Genomic DNA, 17,128 nt, shown 5'->3' with positions numbered 1-17,128 from the left:
TCAGAGCGGCGGTGACTTTGAGAACCACTGGCAATGGATGGCCCCCCCGTCCCTGTGACTTCAACTCCTCCTGGAGAACGTGACAGATGTGAGCCACCAGATCCCTAGACATGTGGAGGAGTCGACAGCATTGTCTCTTGCTCATCTAGAGGTATAAGAAGAGTCTTCTGTACACTCTGGTCAGGCCAGGCATCTACGCTCAATGACTCTGTGAGCATCAGCTTCTGAGATCTGAAGGCCTTTGCTCTTCAGGGTGAGCCTCTTTCCTTTGCCCAGCCCGGTGCCAATGTGACCTTCTTCTCAAGCTTTGCTGTTGCCTGTATGCCAGGATGAATGCCACATTAGCTGGTTCATCCATCTTTCCTTCATAAACAGCTCTGCAGGAACAATGGACAGAGACAAGAGTGAGCATTAGCCTCCAACAGTCACCTTCCTGTTGCTGACTAGGGAGTAACTGTTGGGCCCAAGGGTTACCTCAATTCCAGTCACTACATCCCCACTTAGACACTTGGCAGCACTATTACAGGCTTCAGGAACACCTGAATCACTACCACCACCCCCAACCCAAACAGATACTACGCAATGACAGTGCTTTGGACAGGCACTTAGATCTGCAACAGTTCTGTCAGGCGCTGGAAGCCTCAGGCAGGACACTCTGAGACTGCATCCTTTGGTTTACAACAGTAGCCCAAATGACCAGTGAAGGAATGAGAGTATTTTAGCAGCGGCGCGGGGGGGGGGGGGGGGGGGGGGGGGGGGTGGTTTGCCAGCTGTAAGGGTTAGAGGTGTTATGGCTGATAGGCATCTGCATTTTGTCCTGTTGCTCCCTTGTTTATTGGTGCTTTCTTAAAATCGAGATTTCCTAAGAGTGGGACACAGGGGGGACAAAGAGAAATTACTCTTGCATTAAAGCGCTATAACAGTTAAGGTTTCAGATTCCCTCATTGAGTTTGGAATGCTCCTACCATGTCTCAGCTGTGCCTTCCTCTTCATTTGGAAATGAGGAATTTGGGAGGGTGTCTCTTCAACTGGCCCACAAGTGCGGTGGTCAACTCCTCCCACAAGACCTTAGAGCCCTACCCTGCAGATTTTTCTCATGCTTTCTTTTTCAGCTGCACCATAGATTTAAGTTGGAAAATGGTGGTGCTGGCCAGTATTGGCCTTCCTCCTGTGACCGTGGAAATCCCTCCCATTGTCCTGGAGGAACATAGTTCTCAGGTTTCCCTCCCTCCAAGCACTCTCCTTCTTCCCACTCTAATCCTTGATCCCATTGTCACAGTAGTGGATATCCTTGTCCTACCCCCCGAACCCTTGGATGTTAATGTCCCTATACCCCTTGTTGACCTGATCCCTCCCCATCTTGAGGCCTACTGCATTGTAACACACAGAAACCATCTTCCCCACCATGAGACCATCGAGTGCCCGCCCCTACATAATCCCTTTCCCATCTATAGGCTGTAGATGCCTCCCATGACTGTGACTATGCCATCTGCGGCCCAATATGAAGCCAGAAATCCTCAGGACCGATGCGTGTGAGGGGGTCGCCATGCCCTGCACACACCATGCTGGACATGGCTGACCCAGGACTGACATGCCCTATCCCTTCCTGGACTGGGAAAAGGAGAAGCTTTCCATGCTCAGCCATCTAAATTGTGTGCTTTGGCATAGAACTTCTTTCCATTCTTGCCCTGAATAGCTTTTGTGCTTCTGCACAGGACTGTCTTTCTATTCTAGCCCCAAGTACATTTTGCCCCACCCCTCCCCAGTAATGTGTCTGTGCGCACCCACCTCCCCAGTCATGTGCCTGTGTGCACTCTTCCCCAGTCTTCCTCTAACTCAAGTCTTTGTCCTCCTGCCCCTTCCCTTGCCTCTGTCTTGCTCTGATAGCCCCCCACAACAGAATCAAGCCTTTGCCTTCCAGTCCCTCCTTTGCCTCGGTCTTGAGTGACATGCCCGCCCCACCAATCAAGCCTTTGTCCTCCAGCCCCTTCTACCCTCCCCCCATCTTACTGCTGGTTTTGGAATGGAGAGCCTTGGATCTGAACCCCCCTTGTGTTACCCCTGGTCTTGCCTGCGCAGCCTAACACGGGATCAGAGCAGCTGCGAGCACAGTGCAATGAAGAGTAGGCAAACGTACCTTGAAGTCATGAGTGAAGCGCAGGTCAGGAGGTGTACGTCAATTATATCTGATCATGAATCACACTGGTCTAATTAGATACCGGCGTGGGCTTCTGATCAGGAGCAGGGTGTGATTCTGGCAAGCTAGCTTTACAATGAGCATTCATGATATTTAAATCCATGTAAATGCCATTCCCAACATCGTGTGGTGGGATACTCAAGCTGCCATTAAAGTCAGAAGCAGATAATTGTGTCCTGTTTTTATGCCAGCGGTAAACAGACTTTTCGTCTTCCTCCACATTTTCCGGACCTGACCGCCATTATGCTGATGAGACTGGAAAATCCCACCCTTAGAAACTGTTTCAGATTTTTCCCTTTCCAACTCTACTCCGTATTTGATCATATTATGATCGTTATTGGATCCATGCTCTCTGTTGGACTGTTAACTAAATCTGGATAATTTATTCATTACTAAAGCTACTATGGCTTGCTTCCTTGTTGGCTCTAGAACACATTGTGGCAGAAAACAAGCTTAGATTCACTACGTTTCTAACATGTGTTAGTCTGCCTAACCAACCTATATGAAAATTAAAGAAACACTGTCTTCACTAGATGCATGCTACTACCAAAGGGCTGAAACACAACTGCCACTAGTCTTAACCCCTTTTCTATTTCCTAACTCTATCCATAAAGTTTCTATTGCTATCTTATCTCTCATTATATCCTCTCTTATCATTGAAATGATTGAGTCCTTAATCACTAGGCTACTCTTCCCCCTCTACCATTTTCCTTATCTTTCCTGTAGACCTTATATTTAGTTCTCAGTCCTGACCGTCTGGCAGTCAAGGGCTGGATTTTACCGGAAGGGGGTGCCTTTGCCCCCTCCCCATCTTAAAAGTGAATGGCAAATCCGCTTTCTCTTGGCTGGGTCGCTCCAAGCCAATTTTATGGCCATTGGGCTTTTTATTTGCTCTGGGCAGGCCTTTCGCCCTCATCTTGGAAGCTGATCAGATGGTCTCCCAGCAGTGTCACCAGGAGCAGGGAAACGCTGAGGAACCATGGAGACTGGATTCAAAGATGAGTGTGGGGTGTCCCGCTGGGGCAAATCTGGCAGTCCCTGGAAAGGGAATGGAGAAGTGAGTTTGGGAGGGTGGGGGTGGGAATACATGGGGAGTGGGGGCCCCCATTAGGCACAGGGTGCCTAAATGGGAGGGACCCCACCCCCTTGTGGTCACTTAAGGGCCTCAGTTGGCCTAAGGGTGATGCATACAGCAGCACTGCTTGGCACCCAATTGTACGCCTCCTCCAACATTCCCCCCATCACTGACCCTGACAGCCCACTCCCATAAAATTCCACCTCAAATCTCAGTAATTGCTATCATGTCATACCCTCCAATTGTCCCTGCAATTTATTTACTTTGGTCCTTATACTCCATGCATTTGTACAAAGGACGCTTATTTGGACCACACATCCTATTCTGCCTTTCTGCTCTAAGGCAAAGTGTGAGAACAGAATGCCGGTGAATGTAAGATGGAATCCTAAAGTCTTTCATAAATAAATAGTAAAACAGTAGTTTAAGGAAGGGTGGGGTCAATTAGGGACCAAAATGAGACATTGTTGTGCAGTCAGAGGACAATGCTGCGGTAACAAACGAGTACTTTGCTATCCAGTGAGGACTTCAGGAGGACATCAACAACTGGTGAAGCAGATACACACATGGTAGATCAAATTTAACACAGAGAAGTGTAAAGTTTTAGATTTCATCATACATGTGACCAAAATCTCATCATGGAGTCAAATATGACACCATGTTTGTGAATAGTCTGGTTCAGTTTAAGAGAAAGAAAAAGAGATGGGTTTAGTGGCTAGAGAACAGAGTTCCTAGTAAGGACTGAAGACAATGGCTTCAGAACACCCCATTTCTAGTTGGGGGAAATTCTTGCTCAGCCATTACTGGAAGGTGGGCAAACAGTTAACAACTTAGAGACACTGGAGCAGTCAAGAGGTGCTGGTAAGGTAAAGGTGTGTGCCCTCGGCACACATAAGGGAACTTATATGTTTTCGGAGGATGTTGGGGCAGTATATAAATGAAAAATAAAAGAGATCTTGGAGAGATCATTGGGGGATTGTGCAGGAGCAAGAAGCCATTACAGGTGATTCTCTGGCAACAATTATAGACAAGAATGGACCCAGGTGTGTGCAGTCCCAACAAGCTGAAAGACTGTGGGGAGGCTTTATGCATGATTACTGTGTGGTTGATTTTAAGGGCAGTCACTCTCACTTCATCAAAATAGAAGTACAATTTCAAGACAAAACAATTAGAAGACTTACGATGGTGCATAATTACAGACAAAAATTACACCTGGTCCTTTTAATCCTGAAGATTTAATTCCTCTGGGACAATCAGAAACTGCACAGCCAACTTTATAACTTTTTGCCCAGGCTAACTGGAAAAGAATAAAGAATATTTAACATTAGATATAGTTTTTGATGCTTTATAAATAAAGTTATGATCTACTATATGTTATGAACACAGTCAATGTTAATTGCTGCGCAAACCAAATCCCAGAGGGAAACTTGGCTTATGCCGTAAACTTTTTTTATATATTCTGAAACTGAGAAGATAACGTACCGATCTCAGCAGTAAGAGGTCCAGTAACACTTTTGGGATTTTAAAAATTAAAAGTAAACGTTTTATTGACAAGAGTAAAAGAAAACTTAAGCACACATGATTACAGTTATACGATTAAAGTTAGTCTTATAAAACATCCCCCCAAAACTCTCTACTTGGTCAAACCCACAAGTAAACACCTTCCAGGCAACACTCCCTTATGGATGTTAACCATGAGAAAAAATCCAGTAATATTACACAGATCACACTGCTGTAGCTTCAATAAAGTGGTACCACATGAGCTTTACCCTCTTCCACTCTGCGGTGGAATCCGCTTCAGAATAAAACTGCTTGCTACAGCCCAAGACATTTCTGGCTTGACTGGAGAGGTGATTCAAACTGCATCCTCTTTCAGCACAGCGCTCCACCTATCTCAACAGTTCAAACAGCTCCAGCTATCCCCAGCCATCTCCAGCTTAACAGCTATCCACAGTAACTCTGATATACCTTTGTTCCCTTTCATCGCTGGGGATTTCATTCATTGTAGGCACTGGGAATTCCACAATAGCTTTTACTTTTGCATCTCGTGGGGCCACCTGACCATGCTTAACACTGTGGCCTAAGTATGCAATTTGTGCTTTCGCAAATTCACTTTTAGCCAAATTCACAATCAAATTGACTTCTTGCAGTCCACTTTGTAAATGTTCTTTCCATGTTTGTCTGAAAACTATTAAGTCGTCAATATAAACAGCACAATTGTTCAGTCTTTCAGTCCATTTTTTGTTAGTCTCTGAAATGTTGTTGGTGCATTTTCCATGCCAAAAGGCATTACTTTGCATTGATATAGACCATCTGACATCACGAAAGCTGATATCTCTTTTGGCCTTTCCGATAAGGGTACTTGCTAATATCCTCGCAAAAAGTCAATTTTTGTGATAAACATTGACTGTCCCACTTTTTCGATACAATCCTCCAATTGTGGAATGGGATATGAATCTGCTTTCATTACTGCATTCGTTTTTTGGTAATCAATCCATAGTCTTTGTGATCCATCCGGTTTTGGCACCATTACAATAGGTGAACTCCAATTACTGTTACTGGGCTCTATAATGTCATTTTGAAGCATAAATTCAATTTCTTTTCGCGCTTGAGTTAACCTTAATGGATTTAATCTACATGGGTGCTGCCTTATTAACTCTAAATTTCCCACATCAACATCATGCACCACTAAATCTGTTTTCCCCAGTTTATTTCCACAAATGGCTGTGTGACTGCAATTGCTCTTTTAAATCACTCCAATACTTTTCTGGAAGATAAGCCAACATTATATCTGAACTCTTAAACACTTACACATTGTTCAATTTAATCAGAGGAAGATCAACTTCAGAATGCTTAATTCCTACCTCCGTTTCTTTGCTTACAACTACCAGTACCTGCTCCTGTCTATCCTCTATCTCAAAGTATTTTTTGAGCATATTTACGTGACACTCTCACTGCCTCTTCCTTCTATCTGGCATAGTTACTACATAGTTTACTTCACTCAGTCTCCTTCCAATCTGGTAAGGTCCATTAAACCTTGCCTTCAACAGTTTGCTTGACACTGGCAACAATACTAGTACTTTTTTTCCCAGCCACAAAATGACAAGCCTTTACTCTTTTGTCTGCCTTTACCTTCATCACTTGTTGAGAAAACTTAAAATATTTTCTAACAAATTCACGTCTTACTTAATCTCTCTCTGAATTTCATCACATAATCCAGGAGACTTATTTCAGAACTCTGATTCACTAATTTCTCCTGAATCAGTTTGAACAGTTCCCTTACTTCATGACCATAAATCAATGCGAAAGGACTGAACCCTGTTGGCTCATTAGGGGCATCCCTAATAGCAAACAAGAATGGAATCCCTCAATCCCAATCATTTGGATAGTCTTGACTATATGCTCTAATCATAGTCTTTAAAGTCTGATGCCACCTTTCTAAGGCACCTTGTGATTCAGGATGATAGGATAACGACCTAAGTTGCTTTATTCCTAAGCTGTTCATTACTTCCTTAAACAACTGTGACATGTTAAAAGGTTCCTTAAATGCTGGAACTGGAATAAAAGGTGCAGGATAATTACTGCCTGAGGCTTTCCTAACACCTGACATGTGTGACATGTTTGACAGAATTTGACTACATCTTTTGAATTTTGAGTTCGGTGGGTGTGCATGATTGGTGGGCCTGGGAACAGCTGGGAAAGGTGCCACCACCTGCAATCAGCCCCCGATTGCAATTTCACGTTGGCGGGCCAATTAAGGCCCGCCGAGCGTGAACGGCAGCTCCCAAATGTCAGGAAGGGGTGGGCGGGGGAGGGGGCCTGTCGGCTGCCAGGTCTAATGGCGACCTGACGGCCGGTTTAAAACTGGCACAGTCAGGCACTGGAAGGCTGCCAGCAACAAAGACATCTTTGGTGTTGTCAACAGGAGATTATAAATTATGGATTCAAATGTGGCTGCTGATGTCAGGCAGGGGGGCAGGTCGGGTGGGTCCTCGGCCCCCTGGTTTTCTGATGAGTGCTGTGGTCCTCCTGGAGGAGGTGGCTGCCAAGAAATTACACCCTTGTCCCCAGGGATGGAAGGAGGAGGCCACCACACCTTACAAAAAGAGCTTGGGAGGAGGTGGCAGCACTGCTCAGCAGTCATGAAATTGCGCAGCGCACCTGGGTCCAGTGCCGCAAGAATTTTAACGGCCTGCTGCACTCAGGAGGGGTGAGTACCGTGTTGGCATGGATCAGTATTGAAGTATTAAGGGCTGGCCATTCCCTTGTGGAGCTCAGGGATGTTAGAGTCTGAGTGCCAACCGTCAGTGACACTGGAACCGGCCAATGGGGTCAACCCTGGCTGCTTGGACTGAGTGCGCTGCGGCTTGAGGATCATGACTCGGATGTGCCCTCCAAGGTGCTCATCAGGTGGGGTTGGCCAGGCTGCAGTGGCGCTGCAGGTAGAGAGTGGACTAATCAATGCTTCTCTGTCCTTTCAGGAGAAGACAGTCCATAACAACACTGAAAGGTCGCAGACCAGCAGAGGCCCTGCAAATCACCTAATCCTAACCAGATATGAGCAGGACGCCTTGGAGCTGGAATGGCGCCACACACCTCGGTCAACCGGCCACGGAGAGGCTGGGGTGTCAGTCGAAAGTAAGGGTGCAGTGCATAGAGGTGAGAGATTTGGACTGTGCAAACATTCTTGTGTAGTCTCATCACTGATGGGAGCCTCAAAATAAGATTCCCCATTGATCACTGAAAGACGATGGCACCATGATGCAGACCTCCATGGTCTCACCAGGGTGCCTGGTATGCACAGTGACAATATGATGACTTAAACTAATAACATGTTGTTGTTCTCCCTTAGGTTTGTCACCACGCACCCAATCACAGGACTCTGAAGACCCACCTCTGATGCCAGAGGACCACCAAGCTCCAGATGCACCTGCGTCACACACGCTCTCTGAACCAGGCACCAATGCAGATACCAGCACATTGATGGGCATTAGAACTTCAGCTAGAATGTCGGTGCACAGTGGTGAGCGCATTTCACATTCACTTGAGGTGTAGGCGGAGGCAGAGAGTGCCCAGGGCGCTGGCAGTCAGAGGACTGCTGGTGACCAGGATAATGCTGAGTCAAAGGCAGAAGATGAGCCTCTGCAGTCATCTGTTAGGCGGCAGATGCTCCAGTGAGATGTGCAGAAGAAACTGGTGGAGATCCATGAGGGTATGTGTGCCACGGTCTCCATTATGGAGGAGTCTGTGCAGAGCCTCAGCACTACATTGACCCTCATGGCCGAGCGCACTGCCTCCTCCATTGAGACAGTGGCAACTCTCATGGACAGGCAGCTCCAGAACAGAATCATGGGTTCCTGGGGTTGCGTTCAGACCTGCAAGCCCTCATACAGGCAATGACCTCAGGTGGTCAGTGTTCGTGTGGGAGATGGATAAGGCACCCAGTACCCCAGCTAGGGGCCCATCCATCAATGGTGAGCAGGGAGGTCCAGAGTGACCTCAATTGGTGCACGAGCTGTCTGTCATCTCTGCGGGCTCCTCTCAGGGCATTCTAGATGATGGCAGCAGCTGCTCCACCCCTCTGCCATGGCATCTGATGAGGTTGCAGTGACTGGGGAGATGCCACACGTGGAACTGGCTGCTCCCTCCCAGGTGGGGCCAGCACAGGCTCCACTGGCCAAAGGACAATTGCCAAGGTCATCAAGGCCAACAGGACAACAGAGCCAGCAGGCTGTCTTCAATGCCGGTGCCAACGAGGGGGAAGTACCAAGACATAGCACTTGCAAAAAAAAGTTTAAGGCACCATGAGCACAAGAGGGACTGGTCACAGGTGATCTTCTGTTGTGTAAGTTTTGTTTATGTTTACTGGTCTGGGGTTGAAGACCAGAGAAGGTTCTGTTGATTTGTTTTGACTTTCAACATGAGGTAAATTTTCTTTTGTCATAATGGCCTGAGTATGCCTCACCTTTTTTATTTAGTGGTACAGGGTATGCCAGTATGTAATGTTGGACCTGGGTGGCTTGAAACTTTATTGCACAGGCACTGAGTGGATTTTGGGGTCAAAGGAAAGGGTCATTGTAGACACCTGGGATGGAGGCCAGCAGCCCTGGCTTGAGGTGGTAGCGCTTAATTAGCAGCCTATTGAAGGAGCATTGGATCAAGGCATCCCTGTCTCCCAGGAGGTTACAGACCTCTGCCTCCACATCCTCAGTGTGCTCCTCACTGTGCTCTTCTTCTGACTCACTACTGGGTTCATCATCTGGGGCCTGCGGACTCACTACTGAGTTCATCATCTGGGGCCTGTGAAACTGGGTCAAGATTCTCTTCCTCCCTCTGGGTCCCTGCTTGCCAGTGTCAGGTTGTGGAGAGCACAGCATACGACTACTATCAGTGACGCCCGCTCTGGGGGGTATTGTAGTGCTCCCCCTGATTGGCCAGGCATCGGAAGCCGATCTTCAAAAGACCTATGGTCCTCTCCATCAGTGCCCTCATGGAGGCATGGCTCCTGTTATAGCGCTGCTCTGCCTCTGCTCTTGGGTAGCAGAGGCACCATAAGACACCTTTTCAAGGGATAGCCCTTGTCACTCAACAACCATCCATCCAGTCAGGTTGGAGCACTGAAGAGCCTCGGCACCTGAGAAGCGTCTCAGGATGTAGGCGTCATGAGAGCTGCCATGGTACCTTGCACAGACTTGCATAATATGCATCCTGTGGTCACACACTATCTGCATGTTCATGGAGTGGAATCCCTTCCTGTTGATGAAGGCATCCAGCTGACCCGCTAGGGCCTTTATGGCTACATGTGCGCAGTCAATCCTGGATGCGGGGGTACTCAGCAATCGCTGCAAAGCCTCTGGCTCACTCTACCTGGCTGGCCTCGTCCGTGCAAGAATTAATGAAAGTCAATAGCCGCCTGAACAGAGCTTCTGTCACCTGCTTGACGCAACTACGGACAACTGATTGGAAGACTCCACACAGATCCCCCACTGACCCCTGGAAAGAGCCGGATGCATAGATGTTGAGGGCCACTGTGACCTTCAGAGTCATGAGATTGGGTGTCCACCCACACAGCTGGAGGTGATCTCGGACCCAATCATCTGACAGATGGAGGCCACTGTCTCCCTTGAGAGGTGAAGCCTCCTCCTGCATTGCACCTCAGGCATATTGAGATAGCTGCATCGCCACTTATAGACCTTGGCAGCAGGAAAGTAGCATCTTCTACAGCCCCTAGCGCCTCAGACTGCCAGCTAGCCCTGTGCCTGCACCTCTCCTCCCAAATGTCACTCCCCTGAAAGCTACATTGGGACACCAAGCCTCCTCTCCCTTCTGCCCTTCTCTTCCACCTCAGAGGAGGTGCCACCAGCGAAGACCACAAGCCTCATTACCGGGTAACAGAAGGCTGTTTGATACCTGGAAGGGTCCACATGATCTGAATTCTCTGGGGTCCTTGGAGACACCAAGGTGTCCTGAAATGAAGCCTGGAAATGCTAATAATGAAACCTCAAATAGAGATGAAGCTGCCAAATACCAATAAGTCACCAGCAGCAAATTATCTACCAAACTCCTCACTACTCACACTGGCAATGCTGCTGATTCTTTTTATCCCGCCCATGGATGAGGGTTTTGAAACTGCCGGCTGGTTGCCAGCTCGTTTTGCCTCGCGCAAAATCGGCATCAATTGCCTTTTTAATGGCCTTAACTGGCCTCTTAATTAATGGCGGGTGTGACTCTGGCACCCGCCTGCTAACCGAAATATTGCGTGAGTGCACGCCGATGTCACACGCTATTTTATGCTCAAGCTTGTCAGGCGCACGCCCACCCGCTCAGCGAAAAATTCTACCCTTTATGTAGTCCAGGCCAATGGAAATATTTTTTGTGTCTTAGTTTGAGTTTTCCTATTTCCAGCCATTGGAATTTCATGAGCCACTCTCAAAATTTCATTCCAGTACCCAAATGGCATCACCACTTTGTGCACTACCACCTACTTCTCATCCGCCGGAACATGAGGCGGTCTCCATTTCCTCATTAGTACATTATTCTTAATGTAATAACACTCTGGAATGCGTTCTGCTTCTGTTTCAGAGTAAGCTGTCTGACATAATCTCTTCAAATCTGAATCCTTCTGCTGTAATTCCACTAACTGCACTCAACTAAACACCTCAACCTCATCCTCTTTAATCTTCTCCTCCTGATTAATCTTTTCAAAGATTGATCAAGCCAACTGAATTTCAGTATCCTCCCCCTGTCTTTTAGATTCCTCCGCTTCCTGTTTAAACTTGAGTGTCTGTAGTCTCATTACCACACAATCTGGAAACAATCCAGGATACTCTTTCTGTAACACTTCTGCTGCTTGTGCCTCAACAGGCTGCTCTACTACAGTAGGTATAGTCAGTATCTATGACCCAGCTATATCATTCCCTAAAATAAATTGAACCCCTGCAATGGGCAATTTCTCCACTACCCCAACAATCACCTCTCCTGTTTTCAAAACACTTTTTAAATTTACTTTACACAATGAAAAAGGTTTGACTCCATCGATTCCTTTAATTAATATTTTGTCCTTCAATAACCCTTCTGGACAACAGATAGCACTATCGCATAACATTAAGGATTGGATAGCCTCAATATCACTTAAAATTCTGAAATTCTTTCCTGCTCTTCCCTTTACACATGGATATATTTTCCCTTTCCATATAAAATTTTTAAACATCTCTGCAATCTGCCCTTCAGAACTCTCTTGGGTAAGTTGTGAACATATTACTACTTCTCTAGCTACCACTGATTCTTCCTGCTCCACTTGTACAAAAACCACTGGGTTTTATTGCCTCTGGATCTCAAAGCCCACAGTACTCTTACTTCCAGAACTTTTCTGCGTTCCAATTATCGTAATTCGTTTCTCATTTAACCTCCATCAACTTGATTGCGTGTGCCCCGACTTATTACAATGGCAACATATCAGTTTCCTCCCTTCAACTCTACTTTCCACCTTTCATCTTTAGTAGACTGGCGTCCTTAATTTTGATCTTTACTACTAACATTTTTACCGTCAGTAGGTTTCCTAAATCTCCAGCTTCCCTGCTGATTTCCTACCGTTTCCTACACTCAACTGTGTGTGTGAAATATCATGCACATTGATTAAGACAGCAGCTTCCCTGATCCATTTGCCTTGTCTCTCATCTAAATATGTCTTAATGTTTACTGGAATGCTATTTCTAAATTCTTCCATAATCATAACCTCTCTTATATTTTCAAAAGTATTATTTTACTTCAATGACGTGAACTATTGATCCCAGATAATTTCTTTTCTTCTTGCAAGCTCTACATAAATCTGATTAAGTCTTTTCCTTGAAGTCCTAAACTTCAGCTGGTAAGCTTCAGGGACAAGCTTATAAGCATATTGCCTTCTTTACTGTTTTGTAAACAGACTGCTCCTCTGATAAGCATGCATACACATTCATTGCTGGACCTGAAAAACACTTTGTAGCATGATAATCCAAGCATGTCTTGTCTTGAAATACAATTTCATAGCTATCTTTTCAAATTAGGTGAAATATCTTTCAGCTCCATCTGTAAATTTAGGCACTCTGTGGATTTTTAGTTAAATCAAATCCCTCCAAGTAATCAAAATCACCATCTGAATCACTCTCTCTCCTTTCTTCCTTCCTTCTAAGTTTCACTTTAGACACTTCATACTGTCTGGTTTCTTCCTCTCTCTGAAGCTCCCTATCTCTTTCCTCAATTGCTAACTTCACTCCCCAAAGTTCAAGTTCAAACCTTCAAATTTCTCTCTTGCAATCTTTTAATTTCCTTTCCCTGCTCCTCTCTTTCCCATTGAAGTTTTTTTTATTTCAATTCTATTAATCTATCATTTTCTTTTCTTCTCTTTTTAACTCTAGTTTTTTTATTTTCTTTTTCTCTTCCAATTTTTTTTTACTCATTGGATGTGGGCATTACTGGCTAGGTTAGCCCATCCCTAATTGCCCTTGTTCAGAGGGCAGTTAAGAGTCAAGCACAATGCTGTGGGTCTGGAGTCACACATAGGCCAGACCAGGTAAGGACAGCAAATTACCTTCCCTAAAGGACATTAGTAAACCAGATGGGTTTTTGCAACAATCGACATTAGTTTCATGGTCATCATTAGACTTTTAATTCCAGATTTTTATTGAATTCAAATTCTACCATATGCTCTGGTGGGATTTGAATCCGGGTCCCAAGAACATTACCCTGGACCTTTGGATTACTATTACAATACAACTACGCCATCGCCTCCCCAGCTTTTGTCTTTCTCTATCTCTTTCAGTATCAATTTGCTTCATTTGGAACTTACGTCTTACTACCTCAGCTGTGACACACTGGTTTCAGAAACCCCTTCCTCCAACTTTAAATGCTGGGTAAGTACTTTAAACATATCAGCTTTATGAAATTCTGCTTTTCTCGCTACCTGCACTTTCTATGCTAATTCCTTCAACTGAGTTTTAGTCAGAGATTTCAAATACTTCATAGATACATTTTTCACTCCCAGAAATTTGTAGCAACTGCCAAAGCCATACTGCAGTCTAACCGTTCAGCATCTTCTCTTACTCATATCGCTTGGATTGACAAACTCCAACCCAATCAAGAAATTTTAATAATCCCGCTAATTTGTTATGACCCCAGCCAGTGTTAATTGCCACACAAACCAAATCCCAGAGGGAAACTTGGCTTACAGGCCGTAACCATTTTTTTGTATTCTGAAACCAAGAAAACGATATACCGATCTCAGCAGTAAGAGGTCCAGTAACACTTTTGGGATTTTAAAAATTAAAAGTAAAAGTTTTATTCACAAAAATAAAAAACTGAAGTACACAAGATTACAGTTACACAATTAAGGCTAGTCTTACAAAACATTCTCCCAAAACTCTTCATTTGGTCAAACCCACAAGTAAACACCTTCCAGGCAACACTCCCTTATAGATAACAAAAACAGAATTACCTGGAAAAACTCAGCAGGTCTGGCAGCATCGGCGGAGAAGAAAAGAGTTGACGTTTCGAGTCCTCATGACCCTTCGACAGAACTTGAGTTCGAGTCCAAGAAAGAGTTGAAATATAAGCCGGTTTAAGGTTTGTGTGTGGGGGGCGGAGAGATAGAGAGACAGAGAGGTGGAGGGGGGGGGGTGTGGTTGTAGGGACAAACAAGCAGTGATAGAAGCAGATCATCAAAAGATGTCAACGACAATAGTACAATAGAACACATAGGTGTTAAAATTAAAGTTGGTGATATTATCTAAACGAATGTGCTAATTAAGAATGGATGGTAGGGCACTCAAGGTATAGCTCTAGTGGGTTTTTTTTATATATAATGGAAATAGGTGGGAAAAGGAAAATCTTTATAATTTATTGGAAAAAAAAAGGGAAGGGGGAAACAGAAAGGGGGTGGGGATGGGGGAGGGAGCTTACGACCTAAAGTTGTTGAATTCAATATTCAGTCCAGAAGGCTGTAAAGTCCCTAGTCGGAAGATGAGGTGTTGTTCCTCCAGTTTGGGTTGGGCTTCACTGGAACAATGCAGCAAGCCAAGGACAGACACGTGGGCAAGAGAGCAGGGTGGAGTGTTGAAATGGCAAGCGACAGGGAGGTTTGGGTCATTCTTGCGGACAGACCGCAGGTGTTCTGCAAAGCGGTCGCCCAGTTTACGTTTGGTCTCTCCAATGTAGAGGAGACCACATTGGGAGCAACGGATGCAGTAGACTAAGTTGGGGGAAATGCAAGTGAAATGCTGCTTCACTTGAAAGGAGTGTTTGGGTCCTTGGACGGTGAGGAGAGAGGAAGTGAAGGGGCAGGTATTGCATTTTTTGCGTGGGCATGGGGTGGTGCCATAGGAGGGGGTTGAGGAGTAGGGGGTGATGGAGGAGTGGACCAGGGTGTCCCGGAGGGAGCGATCCCTACGGAATGCTGATAAGGGGGGTGAAGGGAAGATGTGTTTGGTGGTGGCATCATGCTAGAGTTGGCGGAAATGGCGGAGGATGATCCTTTGAATGCGGAGGCTGGTGGGGTGATAAGTGAGGACAAGGGGGACCCTATCATGTTTCTGGGAGGGAGGAGAAGGCGTGAGGGCGGATGCGCGGGAGATGGGCCGGACATGGTTGAGGGCCCTGTCAACGACCGTGGGTGGAAAACCTCGGTTAAGGAAGAAGGAGGACATGTCAGAGGAACTGTTTTTGAATGTAGCATCATCGGAACAGATGCGACGGAGGCGAAGGAATTGAGAGAATGGGATGGAGTCCTTACAGGAAGCAGGGTGTGAGGAGCTGTAGTCGAGATAGCTGTGGGAGTCGGTGGGTTTGTAATGGATATTGGTGGACAGTCTATCACCAGAGATTGAGACAGAGAGGTCAAGGAAGGGAAGGGAAGTGTCAGAGATGGACCACGTGAAAATGATGGAGGGGTGGAGATTGGAAGCAAAACTAATAAATTTTTCCAAGTCCTGACGAGAGCATGAAGCGGCACCGAAGTAATCATCGATGTACCGGAGAAAGAGTTGTGGAAGGGGGCCGGAGTAGGACTGCAACAAGGAATGTTCCACATACCCCATAAAGAGACAGGCATAGCTGGGGCCCATGCGGGTACCCATAGCCACACCTTTTATTTGGAGGAAGTGAGAGGAGTTGAAGGAGAAATTGTTCAGTGTGAGAACAAGTTCAGCCAGACGGAGGAGAGTAGTGGTGGATGGGGATTGTTCGGGCCTCTGTTCGAGGAAGAAGCTAAGGGCCCTCAGACCATCCTGGTGGGGGATGGAGGTGTAGAGGGATTGGACGTCCATGGTGAAGAGTAAGCGGTTGGGGCCAGGGAACTGGAAATTGTTGATGTGACATAAGGTGTCAGAGGAATCACGGATGTAGGTGGGAAGGGACTGGACAAGGGGAGAGAGAAGGGAGTCAAGATAACGAGAAATGAGTTCTGTGGGGCAGGAGCAAGCTGAGACGATCGGTCTACCAGGGCAGTTCTGTTTGTGGATTTTGGGTAGGAGATAGAAGCGGGGCATCCAAGGTTGGGCGACTATCAGGTTGGAAGCTGTGGGAGGGAGATCCCCAGAGGAGATGAGGTCAGTGACAGTCCTGGAAACAATGGCTTGATGTTCAGTGGTGGGGTCATGGTCCAGGGAGAGGTAGGAGGAAGTGTCTGCGAGTTGACGCTCAGCCTCCGCGAGGTAGAGGTCAGTGCGCCAGACAACAACAGCACCACCCTTGTCAGCGGGTTTGATGACAATGTCAGGGTTGGACTTGAGAGAATGGAGTGCAGTAAGTTCAGAGAGAGACAGGTTAGAATGGGTGAGAGGAGCAGAGAAATTGAGACGACTAATGTCGCGCCGACAGTTCTCAATGAAAAGATCGAGAGAAGGTAAGAATCCAGAGGGAGGGGTCCAGGTGGAGGGAGAATATTGGAGATGGGTAAAAGGATCTGTTGAACTGGGAGAGGACTCCTGCCCAAAGAAGTGAGCCCGGAGACGAAGACGGCGGAAGAAGAGTTCAGTATCATGCCGAGCCCGAAATTCATTGAGGTGAGGGCGTAAGGGTATGAAACTAAGTCCTTTGCTGAGCACTGAGTTCTTACCACTCCCTTATAGATGTTAGCTATGAGGAAAAAATCCAGTAATATTTAACAAATCACACCGCTGTAGCTTCAATAAGGCTGTACCACATGACCTTTACCCTCTTCCACTCTGCTGTGGAATCCACTTCAGAATAAAACTGCTTGCTGCAGCCCAGGACATTTCTGGCTTGGCTAGATAGGTAATTCAAACTGCATCCTCTTTCAGCCCAGCACTCCAGCTATCTCAACAACTCAAACGGCTCCAGCCATCTCCAGCTTAACAGGTATTCAC

At 46.3% G+C, this 17,128-nt stretch overlaps 1 protein-coding gene across 1 annotated transcript in view; it reads right to left on the bottom strand.

The window, feature by feature from the left end:
• Window positions 1–217: 217 nt before the first annotated feature.
• The window catches only part of LOC121293078 (glioma pathogenesis-related protein 1-like), a 55,396-nt gene continuing 38,485 nt past the window's right edge, over window positions 218–17,128 (bottom strand). The window contains exons 3-4 of the mRNA XM_041215673.1: window positions 4,451–4,566; window positions 218–377 (exon numbers count right to left, since the gene is read on the bottom strand). Of these exons, the coding sequence (XP_041071607.1) occupies window positions 218–377; window positions 4,451–4,566 (276 nt within the window). The remainder of the gene's footprint in view (window positions 378–4,450; window positions 4,567–17,128) is intronic.

The sequence above is a fragment of the Carcharodon carcharias genome, chromosome 21 (assembly GCF_017639515.1).
Source record: "Carcharodon carcharias isolate sCarCar2 chromosome 21, sCarCar2.pri, whole genome shotgun sequence".
Lineage (NCBI taxonomy): Eukaryota > Metazoa > Chordata > Chondrichthyes > Lamniformes > Lamnidae > Carcharodon > Carcharodon carcharias.
This window is presented reverse-complemented; position numbering and strand designations above follow the sequence as displayed.